Source organism: Urocampus carinirostris, chromosome 3 (genome assembly GCF_059441175.1).
Source record: "Urocampus carinirostris isolate Australia breed hairy pipefish chromosome 3, RoL_Ucar_1.0, whole genome shotgun sequence".
In the NCBI taxonomy this organism is placed as follows: domain Eukaryota; kingdom Metazoa; phylum Chordata; class Actinopteri; order Syngnathiformes; family Syngnathidae; genus Urocampus; species Urocampus carinirostris.
In genome coordinates this window covers 30436479-30457708 of record NC_142351.1, presented here as the reverse complement: position 1 = coordinate 30457708, position 21230 = coordinate 30436479, and the positions used below count along the sequence as shown (strand labels likewise).

At 40.8% G+C, this 21230-nt stretch overlaps 1 protein-coding gene across 1 annotated transcript in view; it reads right to left on the bottom strand.

Annotated features, from left to right (window-relative positions):
* The window catches only part of eif5b (eukaryotic translation initiation factor 5B), a 23490-nt gene extending 2260 nt beyond the window's left edge, over positions 1–21230 (bottom strand). Inside the window, exons 1-25 of the mRNA XM_088331380.1 lie at positions 20803–21230; positions 18088–18198; positions 17961–18024; positions 17705–17857; positions 17144–17618; positions 16949–17070; positions 16792–16869; positions 16391–16541; positions 16062–16160; positions 14041–14127; positions 13900–13971; positions 13528–13826; positions 13342–13449; positions 10667–10777; positions 10523–10590; positions 10274–10415; positions 10079–10210; positions 8884–9066; positions 8651–8812; positions 7234–7365; positions 7025–7156; positions 6839–6915; positions 6604–6768; positions 6401–6539; positions 18–179 (exon numbers count right to left, since the gene is read on the bottom strand). Coding sequence (XP_088187506.1) covers positions 18–179; positions 6401–6539; positions 6604–6768; positions 6839–6915; positions 7025–7156; positions 7234–7365; positions 8651–8812; positions 8884–9066; positions 10079–10210; positions 10274–10415; positions 10523–10590; positions 10667–10777; positions 13342–13449; positions 13528–13826; positions 13900–13971; positions 14041–14127; positions 16062–16160; positions 16391–16541; positions 16792–16869; positions 16949–17070; positions 17144–17618; positions 17705–17857; positions 17961–18024; positions 18088–18198; positions 20803–20837 — 3459 coding nt within the window. The 5' untranslated portion in view covers positions 20838–21230. The remainder of the gene's footprint in view (positions 1–17; positions 180–6400; positions 6540–6603; positions 6769–6838; positions 6916–7024; positions 7157–7233; positions 7366–8650; positions 8813–8883; positions 9067–10078; positions 10211–10273; positions 10416–10522; positions 10591–10666; positions 10778–13341; positions 13450–13527; positions 13827–13899; positions 13972–14040; positions 14128–16061; positions 16161–16390; positions 16542–16791; positions 16870–16948; positions 17071–17143; positions 17619–17704; positions 17858–17960; positions 18025–18087; positions 18199–20802) is intronic.

The window sequence follows — 21230 nt, the reverse complement described above, 5'->3', positions numbered from 1 at the left end:
AGCCCAAGCGGACTCACCTTGCTGACTAGTAAGTCGGTGGCTTCAAAATGGCGGCCGTACATCTTTGGTGACTCTCCAGGGATGGGTTCGATCTTGATACAGATCTCTTGGCCTTTTTTTGCGCTGTCCACGGTCTTGTGGTTGATCTCAATGCTGGTGACGATGCCAATGTCTACAAACTGCAACACACAACAGCTTGAGTACTCAATTCTCTTCAAGTGTTTGTAATGCAGGTCTGTGGAAGGAAGAGTGGTTGGATTTTTGCATGTATTTCAATCTTTGGCAAATTAAACTGAAAAAATAGACTACCTTAAATTCACAGATTGAAATACACCTGTAATAAGTTTATAACGGTTTGTTTTTTTAATATTGTACACCTGCAAAGGAGATTGCATAAGATGACAGTTTGTTATTTGACTATTATTTGTTATTGTTGTTCGTTATTTTGACTATTATGCACCGTTTACATCATTGTGCTCATCAGCCAATTTTGCTGGTCTCTGATTTCCACACCCTTTAGGGCAGACCTCCTTTTAAGAGATTAAAAAAAGGGGCTAAAGGGAGGCTTTTTAGAATATCTGAGGTTTGGGTAGTATCTTCTCCTTGTATGTTCAAAATGCATTAATGTCTTCTCTCCTTATTTTTTATTTTGAGTGTCTTTTAAACCAGTTGTTCTCAACAGGTCATACTTCAGGACCCACACAAATTGCTGAATGAAAGGATTGTGTAGCTTAAACCAGAGACAGTAGAACATGTAATGACATCCTAAGGGTTTCACTTTGGCTTTGTCTCCGAGATAATCCATATCTCATATGTTTTACACTTTATCTGCATTCGGTCATGCTCAACATGTGTAAAACTACGGACACTCACTTACAAACGAGATACGTTCCAAACGATCGTTCGGAAGTTGAATTTGTTCATAAGTTGCTTTAGTGCGATATTTGCATTGAAAAATAAACATTTCATAACACTGCATCACTGGTTAAGAGGGCATTTCAAGGCAAGAAATTCAAGCCGGTGTGCAGGATAGTTGAGCTGGGAGCGAGAGAGCGTTTTACTTGCAAAGGCGACTGGTCTGGCTACTTTTCCATCAGGTGGCAGCTGTGACAGGACTGCTCCAATCCCATCGAAGGATGCGTCGACAGCCAGAATAAACGGCGCATCAAAATCTGGGTGGGCCAGAGTGACACCTGTCACGAGGTTGTGCTTCAGTGTTTCAAATGCGTTCTGGCATGCATCGGACCAATCAGCAGGCGTCAGCTTCACTTGACCTTTCCTCACTAGTTTGCGGCCTTTCTTGCACTTATGCTGGGCACCAGATTCAGATGTGAGCCTGAACAGAGGTTTTGCCTTCGCAGAACATGCTTCAATGAAGCTTTGGTAATACATGACCATCCCTAGAAAAGATCTTATTTTACTAGGGCACGGTGTCTTTCCGTCAGACTCCATTAGGTCAGCGACTTGTACGTCATTTATCGCTCTCACCTTCTCGGGGTCAGTCCGAATTCCATCCTCACTGATGACATGCCCAAGAAATTTCACAGTCCGTCTGAGGAAAAAAACACTTTTTGGGTGCGAGTTTGAGGTTGTGTTCCTTGAGGCGAGTAAACACCATCTGCAGGTGTTGGAGTGCAACTTCCTCTGTGGGGGCAAACACCATCAGATCGTCGAGGTAACATAATAGGCTCATGAAATTCTGATCACCGAATATCGACATCATCATCCTCATAAACGTTGCTGGGCTGTTGCAAAGTCCCTGAGGGAGCCGGTTGTACTCGTGAAGCCCGAAGGGTGATGAGAATGCCGTGTACTTTTTGTCATCAGGGTGCAAGGGGACATTGTAGTAGCCTGACGTCAGGTCCATCGTGGAGAAAAAGGCATTTCCCCCAAGTGCGGCCAAAGCATCAGCTTGATGCGGTAGTGGGTAGGCATCCTTTATGGTTCTCGCATTAAGCCTTCTGAAATCAGTACATACCCTTAGTTCTCCATTCCGCTTCCATATGAGAACAAGCGCAGATGCATAGTCGCTAGTCGACTTCTGAATAATTCCTTTCTCTTCCATCTCGTTCAGAGTCGTCCTCAGTTTTTCATACTGACTTGGTGGTATACGTCTGTAGGGTAGACGGAACGGCTTATCATCAACAAGGTGGATACGATGTACAAACTCTTTGGCCTCTCGACAGTCCATCTTATGGCAAGAAAAGATTGACTCGAATTGTTCGATGATATGAAGGAGCTTGTCTTTACACTGCAGCGAAACCTCACATGACTTCAGGTCAATGTCTTGCAGTCCCAGAGCTTCCAATGCACGCATCATGTCCTCTTCTGACCTGGGTCGGACCTCTTTGCTCTGTACACTCTGCACGTTGCACTTGACCTCCTCTGCATTGGGCAGGTCTTCCGCTGCGATACAAGGAGACACATCTGCAATTTTCCTGTTTCTTCTCAGCACCACAACTCTGTCCGTGGGATTAAAGACTTTAACAGGCACCCATCCATCTCCCCAGAGCGGAGTAACAACTCGTCCGACAAGGACTTGTCTGGGCTTAGCCTTAGATTGAGTTGGCTCAACGACCACTGTGCTGCCTTCTGACGTCCCGGCCAACTCAGGTAACTTGCCCCAAATAACGTACTCGGTCCGTGGATTCAGCGTCACGCAACTCTTGATTTTTACTGTCCCTACCTTGTCTGGAATGCAATCACCTCTCCATCTCTCTGTGTTAGAAAGCATTGACAGGAATTGACTGTGGTTATCGGACAGACCGTTGTCAGGAGTGGAAACTAATCTCCAATAGCCGTCAGTGCTTTTCAATTGAGTCAAAATATGTTTGATGGCATTGCTGCCAAGGATCATCTGTTCTGTCTGGCCTGGCACAACCATTACTGGCATTATCATTTGGCATCTGTAAACTGTGACGTGACTGTCGTACATGTCTCTGGGAGAAACTTGGTGTCCACCGCAGCCTACAATGACATAGTTATCGGCCGTGTAACTCATCATATCAGGGAATTGCTGCAGCAGGGACTTAGCAGTGTCCTCACTTACTGTACAAGCCATCGACCCGCTGTCTAACAGCACTCTGAAAGTGGGGCCATCTTGCACAAGTACAGGTGTGTAAAACAGTTCGTCAGTCTCCGCTATTCTCTGAAACCCCTGAAAGATCAGCTTCTTTGATGGAGGTATCGTGTTGCTATACAACTCATAAATTGATTTATTATCTTGCATGTCAGGCATCACATTAGTGGTGGGAGGTATACTCAGTTGATCTGCACTGTTCTCCCCTAAGCGCAGATCAGTTAGTTTCCCTGAGGCAGTGGGACAACTTTCGCCACTGGACAATCACGTCGAGAATGCCCTGGGGCAGTGAAAGCAAAGGTTTTTGTCTCGGCAATGAGAGAGAGCACTGTGTTCGACTTCTTTGCAAATGATACATGGCTTGGCAATGAAACCATTGATTCTGGCTCCAGGTCGCCTGGTTGGAGCTCGCCTTCTCTCTTGAAACTGGTTTGAGGTAACACGTATCAGAACTTTCTCCAACATACTAATAACGTCCGTTAGAGGGACATACTGTGTGCTCGAAGTCTGAGGTGGCTCGTGCATGAGGGTTGGACCATGGTTCACCTCAGCTTTGTGTACGGCAATTTCCGCTCTATTCGCAGGTTGTTGTAGGGAAGCTGCTTTGTAGCTCTTCTCAGCGTGGTATTCATTCAGCACCTCTAGTACTTCACATGCTGACCACTTATCGATGGTTTTAGATCTGTAAGTGGGTGCCAGTTCTTTGCAAGGGCAGTTCCTAATAAACATGCGAGTAACCTCTATTTCAGGGTTGTCAAATGTTTTGCCCTGCTCACTCAAGCAGTCAGAGGCAAGGTCAGCTGCTCTGTTTAGTCTCAGCCAGTAGTCATAGGGGTCTTCCTGGTCTTTGGGCAAAGTTGAATAAAAGTCAGCTAAAGGGACAGCAGAGTACTTGGTACAGCTAAAGTGTTTCCTGAGAAGACTATAAATTTTGTCAGGGCGGGTATAGACGTCTATATTACTGTTTCTAATGCCAAACTTAACTACATCTTTAGCTTTTCCTCTCAAATGCATAAGGATTTCCTCTGCTTGCTCTTCAAGTCTCACATTACTCTTTTTAATAAATGTCCTCATTAGATCTTCCCACTCATGTACTTTTATTGAGTCTGAGCCTTCCCCAGTAAATGATGGTGGTTCTTTGAGCTTTCTCTGTGTAACCACCTGAACCTGTGATTCATCTGACACATGACCAGGCTTACTCAACGTTTTTGCTACATCTTGTGTGGCAGCAGCGCTAGGAGCTACTATATTGTGTGACTGTATACGTGAGAAAATGCTATCAGCCAATTTATGTCCTATCTCCTGAATAATATTTGTCATGTGCTCAGCTAAACCCTCAGAAATTTCACTCGTGGAATTTGGCGTAGATGTGGGTCTGACCTGAGGTGAAGGTAGGCTAGCATGTTGGTCAGCTGCATTATGGGTGCTGACACTGGAAACTGCCTCTACTCTATGTGTAGCACCACCTGGGGTAGAACTATCATCAGAGGGGATGGGGGTAAACATGCCCCTGCCCCTGCCAAAGTGAATAGGTGTGTCAAATTGTGGAGCTAACACATTGCTCTGATTAAACATGTTTCAAAGATTAACAGAAAAAAATGTAAATAAGTAAAAATCATAAAATAAATCAGCAGCCTTCGTATCACTGTGACACTGCACTGTAATGAGCTTAACAATATCGCTCATGTAACTGAAATTTCAAATACTGTGAGCTGATGTGGCAGGTAGGACAGTCCTCGGTTCGGCGAGTTTGATAGAAGTCACGGGTCTCCTGCAGAGGATGAGGAGAGCCCGTCTGCCCCCACCCTCCCTCATCACATTCTACAGGGGCACCATAGAGAGTATCCTGACCAGCTGTATCTCTGTGTGGTGTGGAGGCTGCAGCGCTACCGACTGGGGTAGTGTGAGGAGGGTGACGAGGACAGCAGAGAAAATCATCGGGACTTCTCTTCCCTCCATTCAGGACATTGGCCAGAAGCGCTGCCTATCCCAAGCTAAGAACATTATAAGGGACCCCTCTCACCCCCATCATGGACTGTTCACTCTGCTAGCCTCTGGGAAGAGGTACTGCAGTGTGCGGTGCAGGACCACCAGGTTCCACAATAGTCTTGTCCCCCTGGCCATTAGACTGTTAAATGGTCACTCAAACACATAGTAAATCTAAACTGCTGCTAATCTGTACATCTGTGGGTTCTGTTTGACTTTTTGCACTACTGGCAGTTCTTTATAGCTAGCCACACCTTGCACATCTGTTTCTCTGCACTATTGTACTTACAGCGTTATTGTTACAATGTTATTGTTCTGTTTACCTGACTGCCCATTTTGCACATCTGGTTGGCTACTCCTCTTGCACTATTTGCGCTACTGTAAAATACTATACATAGCCATAATTATTTAGTATATTATTAGCACTCAATACTACAACTCAATACAACATTTTATTTATATCTGTACATTCAAGGAAACTGTGCGGGTCAGATGTATCGACATTTCGTTCTGTATACACGTGTACTAGAATGACAATAAAGTAGATCTGAATCTGAAATCTGAATCTGATAAAATAATATAGTCCAATAAAGATAAATAAAGTGAAGTTTAACTTAGTTTTGGAAGATGGGCTTCAAGTCAGGCTACGTGGTAGAAAGTAGCCGAAAAAAAAGCGATCCAACCATTTTCTCAACCGCATCAACATTCATATTCCACTTTCACTTCAAATGAAACGGCTTGCCTCTTCTTTTTACTTTACACATACCATATTGAGTGGATGCACGAGATATTAAACAATAGAAATGTCAAAGTTCTTTGCACGCTGGAGATACAATCCGGTATGTTTACACACACATTGGGACTATGACAGGAAGAAGAAGACTGTGGATGCTGGGTGAGCTCTTACAGCACCACACGCCGGTAGCAGCGAAAAGAAGCACTACAGTACTGTCCTGTAGTCGGAAAAAGGTGCACAATACAAAATCTAACTTGCAGCAATGTCCGGATACTTTTCGACATCCCCAAAAAATGTTTGGATGTACCATTGTTCGAAACCCAAATGGTCTAAATATGGGAGCATCTGTATTGTTCTTTTTCTGTGGTGTAAATGCCGGGTGTCAACTGCATTTACAGGGAATTATCGCCATCTACTGTTAACTTTAACTGAACCTTAGTTATTTTTTTCTTCACATTATATCGCCGGGGCGCAAACGCCCACAACCCACTGAATACGGGTCCACAACCCACTTCTGGGTCCTGACCAAACACTGTACTAAATTATTAACTTATCAGGAAATAAAGATTAACTTTGCACCCAATTCCAACCGTACTCACCCCTTTACTGGGAACACATATCGGGGTCCCTTGCTTAAGGAGACCCGCTTCCACAGACACGCCCATGACGATCGGATCTCTGGAGTTGAAGATGAACTGAGGAAGAACCCGCAACTTGGCGGGAAACACTGCTATATTTCTGAACAAGAAAAAAACACAGTAAACCTAAGCCACACACTCAAATCCTTTTTGCTTGCACTTACTTGAACTCTTCCTGTTTAGACTTCTTGTAGTCATCGCGGTACTTGGTGAAGGCATCAAAAAGATGGTAGATAATTTCTGCAGAGAAAATACGTACGCCGAAGCTGTCTGCCATTTCCTGACCCTCTCGCTCCACTTTCACATCAAATGCAAGAATGACAGCATACCTGCAGCAATACAGTATGATGAGAGCGTAAATGAGAGCACGTTTTGATAAAAAAAGCACAGTGGACATACTGTGGGTCGTGCTCCAGCATGGTTGAGGCCTTCATTACATCCCTCTTGTGGACTGGACCAATGTTAATACCGGCATACTGGACACAAACGCACACCTTTATTAGTTTTACGCCAGTCTTTCAAATATTTTTGTAAACCCCCCAAAAAATTCACACCCCCCTTGCCCAAAAAAACATCAGTACTTACAGGTACTTTAGATGTGCGCAGAAACTCGAGCAGAGCTTCTAGTGATCCTAGAGTGGATGCCTGCACATACACCCCCTTTTCCTCAAGCTTGATGGCGTTCAGAGTGTGTTTTAGCTCAAGGATAAGTTCATCCTAAAAGAACACTAATAGATATAATCTTTGGCGATAATGTGAATTTGTGAGTGTAGGGGGACTCGCATCATACTTACTCTGAGGACAGGGATTTCATCTTCTTTGTGAGCCACCAGCAGAGGGAGCCCTGCCAAAGCCTTTTCCAGGTCTTTACCCAAAATCTTCACACCCTGCGATGTTGAGACTTCTTTGTGCTTCTCATACTGGTTCTAAATATTAAAAAATAAATAACTCGACAGTGATGATATTTAAAAGGCTTACCAATGTAAATTTTTGGGGACTGTGGGAGAATGGTGTAATGGTTAATTGACAGTCGTTCTCAAACATGTTTTTATCAATGTACCCGCGTTAACATTTTTTGCAGGAAAATACTTTTGGGTTAGGAGAATTTTAAAAAGGAGATGAAAAACTATCAAAATTAAGCATGTTGATTTTGTTGAACAGTTTTGCACTCTGGGTTCTTTCTAAATATTTGAGAAAAAAAAAAGAATACATACAAAGGTGCTTTCTGTAATTTGAAAAGTTTCTACTTGCTGATGTCACCTTCTGGCTTAAGTAGCTTGACGGAGCCTACGATGATGATTTGAGTGGTGCGTGCCAGTATGTGCATATCTTGGATGCACTCAAATAAATTCTTCTTTGGGGTTAGGGTTGAGGTTTGGACTGTATCTAAAAGAGTCCTTTTCCTTCTTTCACAAACAGAAATCCTTTTTTCCTACTGTGTTCCGCAGCCGGAAAACCTAAACTGTAAGCAGATAGGCGTAATGATATGAAGGCTCTTTGAACTCAGTCGGGCATTGTTAATACATACTTAATCGAGAAAATATTTTCCCTTCAACTTTTTAAAGACACCCTAAACAACACACCCTTTAAAAAAAAATAAAAAAGGAAGGTTGGGTTAAACGATTGTGTGCTGAGCACTTTGTGTGAACAACAAAATTAATAGCTTGCTAAATGCAAAATATATTTTATTAACTTATATTAGAGGTGTACAATGCATTTGACAATTTGAAAAGGTTTATTTTGATTCGCTCAGAGCTATTGCATAAGTGGCAAAATATTTGAAGACATTTTACAATAAATACTTCTTATGGGTAGGCACAAGCTATGACTGGTAATTCATATAAATTAGAAATGAGTTTGTGTTTGGGTGCTTATTGTAATCAAATTTTAAATATTTTTTGGGTTAGGTATGTTTTGTTTAAAATAGGCCAACTAACTAATAAAAGGCAAGTTTTTACATTTTGGCCGTATGAGCCAGTCCCAACATATTTTTTTGTTTTATACTGAAGCAAATTTTTAATATCGGTTTCAAACTCATTAACTCTTAGACTTCACGTACCATCATTTTAGAGTCACCAGTTCTTACATTTTTTTTTTACATTTTACCTACTCTGCTGTTGTGTTTCTCTACCATTAAAACATATACCACATGGATACAGTCCAAATCAGGGTAAGAAAATGACATCTTTGAATTTCTTGTGACATACATACCTTGACCCGAAGCTCTTTGAGGGGAGGTGGCAGCAACAACCCTCTAATCTGCGTGATAATTGGTCCGTCCACTCCCGGGACAATGATGGTCTCGCCTTCCCGCATGCGCCCGTTGATCAGAATGACATCAATGGTGGTGCCCATCCCCGGGAGAGCTTTGACCTGACAAGCAGATAAGCTTAGCGCCTGCTAGTGTTTGGAGCGGTTAAGGCACTTCAGGTAAATTCATGTACCTCCATGACCTGAGCCCGGAGTTCTTCGCAATGTGCCACCCGGCGGGCCAGCATGGTTTGCGTGAGCTCCACCAGAAGCGCTATGAGGTTGCCGATCCCGTCACCGCTGTGAGCCGACGTGGGCACCAGTGACACAAAGGTGCGCGGGTCTTTGTTTTCGTAGAAAAGGGCGGCGTTGAGACTCTGAGGATATCAACGACATAATGTTTTGTTTCAATTAGGCACCGAACATGTAGTGTTCCTCCCCACAATTATTCAAATATGTTGCAAAACATTCCATGCGCCAGGGACTCGAAAAATTTAGTCTCAAAGTTTAACCATCCGGTTTGTTTGCTGTAGAAAATTGTGACGCCATTGAGGCAACATAAAACACTTTTGAAATGACGAATGCCATTAACACAGCAGGTGAACAGTGATTGCATACCGTTCATTTCTCCTTGGAGCTGGGCTATTATGACTTTTCATTTGTGTATTTTGCCGTTTGTGTCGCTGCTGGTGTATTTTGTCTGACCAGCTCCCTGCTAGCGTCGGGGCTGCCAAGGTCTTTTTTGTTTTGTTTGCACCCTATTACCATTTGTTGGCTGCCCACAATGTGTGGCCGACTAGCCTGGCGTAACTACCAGTTTTGCCGTGTCCCTTGTTTTTTTCCCGGCCACATTTCATTTATTCCTGTTGCCGCTTTATGTTGTTGAGTTATTTGATTAGCTAGCCTGGTGTTAGCGCCGGTTTTGCAGTGTTCCATTGGCAGCTTCACATATGTCGCTGTAGCCGCTTTTTGTTTCTAGTCCCCTAATAACCTGAATTCTCACTGCTTGTTTTGGAGTTATCCAGCTTCACATTTTCCCGCCGAAGCGAAGGCCACCTTTTGTTTATCAGTCCCCGTTAGCCCTCTGTTGGCGGCTCTGTGTTTTTTTTTATCTTTTTGCCCCTTTTTGGCTGCTCGCCCTCTGGTGTAACATCACTGCATCCACCTGAGACACGCCTGAATATTCTCCACAAAAACTACCAAAACTTCGCCTAAAACATTTGTAACCTTTTAAACTGATTAACACGTAAAACAATATGGCGAATGGCTTGCTAGTATGCTGGTGTTCCTCTGATGACGTCACAACTCAGGATGACAAACACAAATATGATTTACAAATTTTGCATGGTTAAGAATTTTTGAATACCTTTAAAGACCAAAAATGTTCACCTGCTGAGCAAACTCTACAATGATGGCCTTTGCCCTCTCGTCAAACTCGTCCTTGGTGTTTTTTTTCTGCTTTTTCAATGTGGCCGAGACGTCCGTCTCAGGACTCTTCTTCCAGTCGTACAAACGGTCAATCTGAAGAGAATCCATTCATCAGTATCGAAAGGATGACACACCTGTCAGTCAATGGAGATTTACCTTGTTGAGCGCAACAATGAAGGGGCACTTCTTCTCCTTCAGCAGGTTAATTGACTCGATAGTTTGAGGCTCCAAACCGTGCATGATGTCCACCACCAGGATCGCAATGTCACATAGTGAGCTACCACGATTCCTCAAGTTACTGAGAAAGGAAAAAGGTTTTTGAATCAAAGCAGATTGGCCCGTTATGATTAATTTCTCTGCTCAAATTACATAACTTTATAAATAGCATCATATTTAAGAAATTACCCAAATGACTCGTGCCCTGGTGTGTCGATGATCAACATACCAGGAATCTTGATGCCTTCTCTGGTAAACTACACATTTGCATAAAATTAAAACATTTGCGTGTTTTTTTTTTTGGTTGTGTGTTTTGTTGTGTCATCTTCGCACATTTTTCACCATCTTGGTCTGCTCTTCAATTGTCTCTTTCGGGACATTTGTGGCTCCAATCTGCTGCGTGATTCCGCCTGCCTCGCCGTCTTGAACGTGAGTGTGTCGGAGCTGCGTAAATGAAAAGAGACCACAAAAACATATTAGCAGGAAAACAATTTTCTCTGAGAAATTAACAGCTAAATCTGACTTGTGGTTTTTGAAAAAACTGTTCTATGAAAACAAAAAACCTAGAGCAATTTTAAAAGAGCTCGATTAGGAAAAAAATATTTGAGCTCAGTCCACCATATGGCTGCAGATAAACATCTTGTGACATTTAAGGATGATAACACAGAAAATCTGCATTTTGTATTTCCAGCGGCCTGTGTGTTTGTGTAGAGGATGTGCTGCTGGTGACATCATGACAACAATTAAGGGGGTAGCGTGGGCGTTGATTGTACAGGGTTTTTAAAAAGTTTCGGGTAAATTAAATCCTCATTTCTCCTCCACTAATAAGGGTGCGACGATATGCTTCGGTGATGATTCGATTGTATCACCACATTAAAGGTGCGATTTCGATTTATAGAATGATTCTCGGTAATTTCGATTCTACCGGTATTGAGATTTGATATAATTGACGATTGTGATTTAATTTTCTACCAACTTATTTCATACACTTCTGGGACAATAAACCATGAATGATGTTGAAACAATGCACATCAGTCTGTCACAGTCAGTCCAGAAGCTGACATTTTATTTCAACTGGGACAATGAGAACATAATATGAACACTGTGCAACAGGTTTAAAGCTACAAAATGTCATGAACTGAAATGTCAATGTAACACAAATTGTGTCTTTTAATAATCCTATTTACAGTTAGCACTTAATAGAGCCTCTAACCGGAAAAAAAGAAAAAGCAATCAAGTTTGTAGAGAGTTTTGATCATGTCAAGCTTAGTCTTCCTGGGAACTGTTTAAAAACCAAAATGTGTCCATACTTTGGATTTGAATTTTATAACAAATGGGTGCTCATACACTGCTAAAACACCAGAACGCCCATCAACTTAAGAAGATGTGATTGAATAAGTTCAAACTGCTGTCCAGCAGCCCCTGTATAACAATCAGATAAGCCAATCGGGAACTTCAGTGTTCTAAAAAAAAACAGTTTTGAATGTTTAAGAAAACAACAGCACATAATGCCTTACCAGCTACCAGAACCAGCTAGCTGTGACGTTTGCATTGCAATGCAAAAGAAAATGGAAAATGATGAATTTGACAACCGGTTTGTGATTTGGCAATAAAGCAATTTTCCATATAAATGGCTAAGTTAACAAACTCAACACACGCATATGGGGTACTGAGAACCCAAGTTTTTGAGTATCAGTGAGATTGCCCAAAGGTGACAGTGTTTTGTGCAATGTCAAAAAGCTGTCTATGGACCACTCTTTTTTAAAAAGCAACAGTCAATAGTGAGATGTACCTCGATATGCTGGAAAACTGTTTAATGCATAAATTGAGTGAAGAAGTCTGGTGACTTCATTTTCCAACAGGATGGGGCAACACCGCACTGAGTTAGACAGTTTCTAAAAACAACACTACCAGACAGATGGCTTGGATGGTCAGCACGGAATCATAATGATCTCATGTCCTAGACACCTAGATCTCCAGATTTCACACCACGTGATTCATTTTTATAGGGATTCGTGCCCCCTGTTTCAAAATATGGAGATGAGCTGAAGGCACCGATAACATAAGCCACCATTGACAAGGCAATGCAAGAATTTGACAATAAGCTTTTTGTGTGTCATGTGACCAATGGTGCTCACATTGAACAGTCTATGTAAAAAATTAGATTAAAAACTTTCTGAATTTACCATATGTGTTTTCATATTCAACATGATTTCCGAGATAATCAATGACAAAATGTGTGCGAGACTTTTGGAACAACCTGTATGTTAAATAACTGAGTACAGACGCTGCCCTACTTACGAACATGTTTCGGATGATCGTTCGTAAGTTGCCTCTGTGCTATATATTGTATGTTTAAGGCTTGTATATTATTTTATGAAATGTTTATTTTTTGTACAAAAAACAATACAGGTTACTTATACAAGCCTTAAAGTTATGTGTAACTTTTGGAAGATGTGCTTCCAAAGGTCCTTCTCCGTGGTAAAAAGTGGCACACGATAAAAAAAAATCCAACTTACAGCAATGTCCAGATATTTTACGAAATCCCCAAAAAATGTTTGTATATACCGTTTCACGCAAGTTGAATGGTCGAAAGTAGGGGAACGCAGAATATTGTGTTTTTTTGCAGTGTTGGTCAATTTGGATAGACAAATTGGGCATCATTAGTTTAAACAATCAATTATGTTTTCACCTTATCGTTGAGGTTGTTGAGTTTTTCCTTGCCCTCATGTAGGTTTTAGGTCAGGGGGTTGTGTAATGGTAGTATGTACAGCCCTTTGAGACTTTTTTGATTAAGGGCTATTCAAATAAACATTACTTGACTTGACTCACAGAATATTACAGCGATTGTCAGATTAAAAAAACTAACAGAAAGCCACATAAAAATTCATGCCGCAGTAAGGCTGCAAAGAGCAAGGCGAGTCACAAAACTAATAACCCTTCAACTCCCATCACAAACAATCAGTAGTTAGGAAGAAGTCAGAGCAAGATAAGTCAGCCACGAGTACCTTATCAAGGATCTTTGTCTTTCCCGTGTCCACGTGTCCGAGCACACACACGACAGGCGCCCTCAGCCTGTTAGTGTCGATGTTCTTGAGGTTCTCTGCTTTCCGTTTCTACCGCAACAAGAACATCAATTTAGAAATGAACCAAAACAGGTGATCATTCTCTTTACACGTTCTCCGGAAACTTACTTCGATCCGCCTTTTAGCGCGATCGTACGAACGCTCCTCTTTGGTCCTGTCGTCATCGTCACTCTCGCTGCTCTCATTTTCACTCTCCTTGACCTGCTGCTTCTTGCCCTGGTTTCCTCCCACCCCCTTCACTATCTCTTCTTCTGGAGTGTCATCACTTTCCTCTTCCTCTTCTTCATCATCCTCCTCATCGTCGTCGTCCTCATCATCTTCCTCTTCCTGCTCCTCATCTTCGCTAGCAGCGGGCTCAGGCTTGCTGGCAGGCTCCTCTTTAACCTCTATGTGGACTTTTTTCACCTCTGCAAGAGTCATTCCAGTGAGCAGTTGTAAATGGCTTAAGATATTTTCAATTGATCTGACTTTAACACTAACCTCTTTCCTCATCACTGGCAATTGCCTCCCAGTCTTCTACTGCAAAATCTGCCTTAATCTCTTCATCAGTTGCTGCATTATTCGAAACAAAACAAGAGTTAAAGCCATTTCCTACTTGTGTAAACACCTCCAACTTCTCACCTGGCTCTATTGGCGGTGTCACTCTCTCAATCTCCGGGGCAAAAGATTCTGCTGTTTCTGATGTAGGTGAGGCCACCGCAGAGGTTTCTGTTTAAAAGAACACACTTTAAAACTGTTTTTTTTTTTACATCAAAGTTGACATTTTTTCTAACTTTTTTTGGCTACAATGCACTTAGATCAATTTGAATTCACTAGATCAAGGGTCTCCAAAATGGGTAGCAGGCACCAGCTAGCCCCCTAGCAACACCCGAGTAGCCTGAGGACAGGTTCTGGAAATAACTGATGTGTCAATGCAATTATCCAGGATATTAGATTTCTAACTGGCATGATGTTTATTGGTCAAATAATTACAACCTGGTGAGAAGATAGTAATAACATAAACTGTTATTTTAGGAATGTATATCAACTGGTAGCCGTTCACGCGAATCAGCAACAAAAAGTAGCGCTTAGCTTCAAAAAGGTTGCCAATTTTCCAATTCCTCCAGCACCATTAAAATATAAATCCTGCGTGAATCGTGTATTTGACAGAGCCACAAATATATCTGTGAATGACATTTTATGCGATTTTTAATCTTGCGTGTGGATTTTTCAAGACATGATTTTTAGATCGTAAGTAAATCACCAATATATTTCTGGATCTGAACAGGAGAGAAAGTATTTTTTAAATGAATTCAATTTTAAAACAATATAAAGTAAGTTTTACTCTATAGAATAAATCACAATCTCTAGTCAGACAACAGCTCAAGTAGACATATGCTAATGTATTTCAAGTATTTTTACACAACAAAAGTAAAAAATTCAACAATATAAAGTGCATTTAACACTGCAGTGTAAAATAAATAAATCAAACTTCTGCAAAATGAGACAACTGGTCAAGTAGAAATAGGCAACCCCGCTTCAAATATTTTGTTCACAAAAGTCAACAGTAAAACCACATAAACTGCTGTTGACCGTCAGTGACAATAATGGCAGAAAAAAAAAAAAAAAAAAGTTAAATTACCCAGTCACTGAAAAAATAACGTCGATATGTGACGGCAGTATTTAACGGCGTTATTACAAACACTGATCATCATTCACTACAGGAAGGTCTTTCCAATACAATTACCACTAGGAAACGCTACCTTCATTTTCTGCAGGGCCCAAAATGAAGGTACGTTATTGATACAAGATCCTTGCACTAAAACACATTTCATAGTGCTCAGTTTAGGTGTACCGATCTACTCATAAGACAATGCCAAACAAACCAACGCCAGCTGCCATTGATCATAAGGTAGGAAATGCAATGGCAAAGAGAAGCCACCTGAGAGCATCATTTTTAAGCAGAATTGTTGTGAAACACGGCAACAATTTCAAGCATTTAAAAGAGCTTCACCCAAAATGTAAACCCTTTTCAAACCTTACAAAAACACAGGATTAAAATGATTAATGAACCCTGAAGCACAAATTAGTTTTGGTGTTATACAATTTTGTTTAGCAAAAATGAAAAAAATAAATCCCTAATTTTGTTGGTTATGATTTTGTACATAAAAGATAATTATTACAACTGTATTTGAGAGTGTATGATTTGGAACATGTTGAGCAGTTAGCAATACGCTACATTGTTGTTTTTTTTTTTTTCAATTTAAACCACAAAGATCCATGTTTCACTTTTAGACAAATAGAAAAAGATTTGAGACTGGACATCTGAAATGATGATGTCATAATACGTATTGGCCACTATGAATTTGGTAAGTTAAAAGCAATTGGAGGATAATTTGCACACAAATGCCTAATGCAGCTGGCCCGACTTCTAAAAATAATATTAGCAAGTATGTATCAAAAAACGGTGAGATAGATGTGGAGTAAAACCTTGCGATTGGCAATTGTTAATGATCACGTTCTACTCATGGATAGTTAAAAACAAAGTTGTATATGCTTAAACGCACCAAGATATAAAATTCACTATGCAAATAGCTTTTAAGTGGGAATGCAAAGTGAAAAAACATGAGATACGTTGTGAATAACAAACCCGTTGACCTTACCTTCGGGGGTTTCAGTAATCGGCTGCTGCTTCTTTTTCTTCTTGTCCAAATAAACTGGCTTCTTCTTTACGGCAGATTCTTTGGAAGGCACCACCACTCCTGAACAAGGAAACAGGTCAGCTGATTAGTAGAGACCCAACTATAATATACTGCCATAATATCATTGGCCTCATGTTTCTGTACCACAATTTGGACATATGCTCAAAAGAAACAGATTGATTCATATTTGTATAGGTCAAAAATCCTTTGGTTGGTTTAATGATCCTGTTGAATTTGATTCAATTGGTGATGTTAATAAAGGAAAGAAGCAAGCTGATTGGACAAAAGACCTTGTGCCTGCAGCGCTTTTAACATGGCCTCTGCCCGAGCGCGAGCCTCCTTCTGGGCTTTCGTCATGAACTTCCCCTCTTTCTTCAGGCGTTCCTTTCGTTCCTTTTCCTTCTGTTTCCTCTTCTCCTTGCGCTCTTTCTCAAGGCGCTCCTGCCAAGTGTCAGAGACAAAATGTGAGTTCCACTGCGAGACCATAACATCTATTTTTTCCATTATCTTCTGCTAACTTTATTCATTAACTTAATATATATATATATATATATATATATTATATATAAGCAGTCATTATTTAATACTTTGATTAAAAGGTAAGAGCTACTGAACCAGTAGTGTTGGTCAAAATGTGTCACATTTAAATTGTTAAAGGTTTTGGATGTCATGTTTATCTATTTTTTTCCACCTGTTCCTGTCTCTGTTTCTCCAGCTCTTCCAGTCTCCTAATTCGCTCCTCTTCCTCCTTTTTGGCACGCTCCTCCTCCTACAAGGACACAATGGAGCTTTGATATTCAAGGATTTGAATAACTATCATGTTCCTCTCCACACTTTTAGCAGCAAACCTCCTTCATCTTGGCCAAAGCGTCCTGCATGGCCTTCACTGTGGCCTTGCTTGGACCTTTCTTCTTTTCATCCTTTTCCCCTTTCTTCTTCTTTTTATCCTTCTTCTTCTTGTCACTATCATCTGAAATAAAAAAGATGATTTATCTTTGTTTTTAAACGCATTCGTTACGGGTACAAATATGCAGGTATACTACCATCAACAGCTGGATAGGCTCCTTCCTGCTCCTCTAAATCCAGTACAGGGACCTCTTGTGTAGCAGTAGCTTCTGCATTCCTATTCTCTGGTTCTTTTTTGACATCCCCGCCTGCCTCTTTTTCCTTCATCTTCTTTTGCTTAAGCCTCTCTTCCTCTTTTTTCTTCTTCTCACGCTCCTTTTTCTCTGCTTTTTTCTGAGCTGCTGTCTTCATCTTTGGTCCACTATCCTCGTTTAGTTCATCGTCATCCTCGCTCTTTGCGGCTTTACCTTTGTTCTTGTTTTTTTTGTCCTGCCGAGAGCTGAATAACTCCTCGTCCTCAGAATCAGCCCCGTTCTCGTTTGTAGCAGAACCTTCATTGTAGTCTTCGTCAGAATCTGATGGTCTCTTGGCATTTTTCTTACCTCCTTTAGTCTTTAATTGGGACAGAGAGCTGCTGTCATCCTCAGACTCGGATGGAGCAGAAGGCGCAACCTTGAGGTGCAACACTGACATTATTAACGACATGAAGGTTTAAAAAAAAATCAATGCTGATTATCAGTAATTTTCTTCAGTCCCACCTTTTTATGCTCTCCATTCCTCAGTTCATTATCTTCACCCTCGACTTGAGTGTTATCCTCTTCCTCAGGGGTGGTATTTTGCATCTTTCCTTTCCTAGTTTTTTTCTTCTCTGCTTTAGGGGGCTCCACATCATTTTCAACAAGGATGTCTTTCTACACATATGCGATTTTGATGGCAGAAATATTAGTATCTCATGACAAAAGCAATATTGCAAACTGACTAACAAATTGGATTAGCATTGGAAGACTGATTTACCACTTCTTTTCCACCATGTGTCTCCAGGGATAACTCCTCAAGCTCCTTTAAGATGTCATCCTCACTGCAGAAGAAAACAAACACGTCAGAAATGTATAGGGGGAATAAAAGAAAAGATGTCACATACTCATAGTCATCTTTCCTGGCCCCCTTTTTCTTTTTCTTCCCTTTTGACTCCTTTGAGGATCCAGCTCCTTCGATCTCTGCCGCCAGAGCATCAATATCGTCATCTTTTGCGCTGATGGAGTAAAGATCAACCGGTCAAACAACCAGTCAAAAGGGCATAAACCCGCTCATTCTGGTCACTCTGTTGGAACAAGCGCAAACGTTGCTGACTCTGCAACTTGTTCAGTGTTGCATCCCCATCACCCTCTGTACATACTCTGTGTGATTTGGGGCCTATTTAGTGAAGGAAAGCCCATTATTATGTTGTCTGAATGGCAAAAGGTGAACAGACCGGTTAATTGTAACATTTGTCGTCAACCCGAAAAACACTAAATGCCCCAACTGCTTGTCACCATACATAGCAGCCAATAAGGATTTTAGGACACCCATGCACTGCAGTAAAAGTGTGCAGTGCTTAGGAATAGCCATAATGCTATCTATCTACCTTGGTCATATCCCTCAAGAGGGGTGACCGACAGCAAGACACACACATACAATAACAAAGAAAATAAAAGGGAAATAAATAGCATTTAAAAAAAAAAAAAAACACAAACATTTTTGGACCATGAAAAAAAGCCATAACACAGTTAATATAAAATGCAGGAATCCAATAAGGCAGGGATCTGGAACACATGGCTCACGGGCCAGATATGACACTTTATATGTCATAAACGGAGCTAGGTGATAAATAAGGGCCATAGTAATTTTCCCTATCACTTTCCAATTTTAATGCATACGAAGCCAAAGAAACACAGTAAGCAATGTATTTGATCCAAAGTATCTAGGGCAAAGTTTCAACTGCAGTTTACACTAATTGTGTTACACTAACAGACCCTGTTTTGGTTGTATGTCTCTCAAGAATCCTTTATAATGAAATTCATTAAACAATCTTTGTTAACGGTTGAGACACTTTATGATAAAAACCTATAGAACAAACTTTATTACATGAAAACGTCAGACAAGCACTCAGATCAATTGGATTATATGTGCAGTAGGGGTTGGGGGATCTTTGTATGTACAGCACACTCCCCTAAATACATTTGTATCCTTCTCGTTTGAAGTATTTAGTGACATTTATGCAAAGGAACTTTACAAAGTTATTTTGTAACCCTACAAAAGCATTCTACACTGAACGTTGATCAATAATTGGGTCGTCCCTACCACATACCTGTCAACCTGTACGTTTTTGCCGTACAAAGTAGGTTTATTATGCATTTTAAATCCGCACGGAAAAGCGCAAATTTCTCAATTATGGGTACCATCCGGTATACACCGACTATCACGAAACAGCAAATCAATCAAGTCAAACGAGTTTGCTGCAATAGCCTCCATCTCCGTATCGTTTTTTTTCTGTTGCAAACGAAGCGAGCGTTTAATGCTACTGTGCGCATGAGGTCTGCCGCCTGGGGATTTCCCATTGCATCCATGTGGTAGTTGTGTAGTGAAAGGAAGTCCGTCTCTTTTTAGAGAACCGGCTTTTTCGACTCAACTCATTTAAGAGAGCCAGCTCTCAAACGGCTCACTTGTTTTGATGCATCATATTACGAATTATTATGTTGAATAAAGAAATTAAGAATAAAAGGAAGTATAAAAGAAGAAAATGAAAAAAAGACAGGTTTGTGGTTATCCCTTTAATCAGTATATTACCAACAATAGTTTAATGCAGAAATTGAATGAAAAAATGTATTATTCTACTTAATTATATTTGCATGTATTTTTTCCTGCTACGGTGATTGTCCAAGCTACTTAATTTTTTGTACTTTTTTTATAATAAACCTCATTCATGCCAAGCAACTCAGCATCTCACAACAAAATGTTAATTAATAATATATAGGATATAACAAAACACATGTACAATATAACATTTTAAAGTACACAGATAAACACGTTTGAAAAAAAATATGGTGTAAGATTATTTTGCATTTTGTAACGGAAAATACGAGTTTGTAAGAGCATGGATGGAGCCGTGGAGGTTGACAGGTATGCTACCAAAACCCTATGGGTCCTTTTCAATCTATTTAGGGAATAATTGCCGTAATGCTTCGTGATCTTCTGCAGCAGTCTTGTGTGATTTGAAAGTTTCCATGCTCAAAAAAACCCGAATTGAATGCAAAGGAATGGATTGTCTCTAGGTTTCAGTAAAACGTGCACTTTAAGAATGAGTGGATAAACGAAGTTTCTGTTTATATCGCTGGTTTCATATCATGGCTATATAGATGTAGTAGGCTTATAGTGTCTTGTGAATACAGTTATGGAAACACCTATGATAACAGAAGATATACAAATGTGGCATTACCTATTCGGGAGGTGGGCCAATTGACACACAACAATGTAATGTTAACCGTGTCATTTCCAAGTAACTTTAATTTGCTAGCACTAGCCGCATAACGAAACCGACTTTTAGCTAAGCTAAACACCAACTAATCACACAAGTGAGCTTTACACAATCTCTGAGCACAAAGCACGACCACCGTGTACGAGTTGGTAAATTTGTTTAAGCTGTACTTTCCCACGGCTACTTTGGAACTTCCCTCACGCTCTGGCACACTGACTCGTGGTTAGCTTGTTAGCCGCTAAGCTAACCGAATAACTCGAACGTAGTGTTGGCAGCAGTCACTTGTGGCTCCGTGACAAGGAGGGCAAACCTTACCATGATTGTATCGGGTCTCATTTTTACCTGTCCTCTCCAGATTTCTTCTGTTTCTTTCCCATTCTCGAAGACGATGTTTCTCACTTATCCACGCAGACCGTAGACGGATAACTCACATCGACCAAAGATCGTCTAATATATTTGTAGCTAGAAGGTCATACTCAATTTGAAATTTCAGATCTTCGGAGGAGAAAACGGCTAAAATCATGTCATTAAAATAAATCACATTCATATTTTAGAGTAAAAAACAAGTGGCAACACGTTCATACTGAACAGTATAAGCACGATATTATATTTTGGTAACAAGAAACGCACAAAGTGAGATAGCTTCGTAGTCGGATAGTGATACACGCCACGCTGCGCAAAGGCACCTGGGTCCAGCCAACGTCACATCGTAGGGTCAATTCGTCATTTCAGGTATAAATAATTGTCAAAGAAAATATAAATATAGAAAC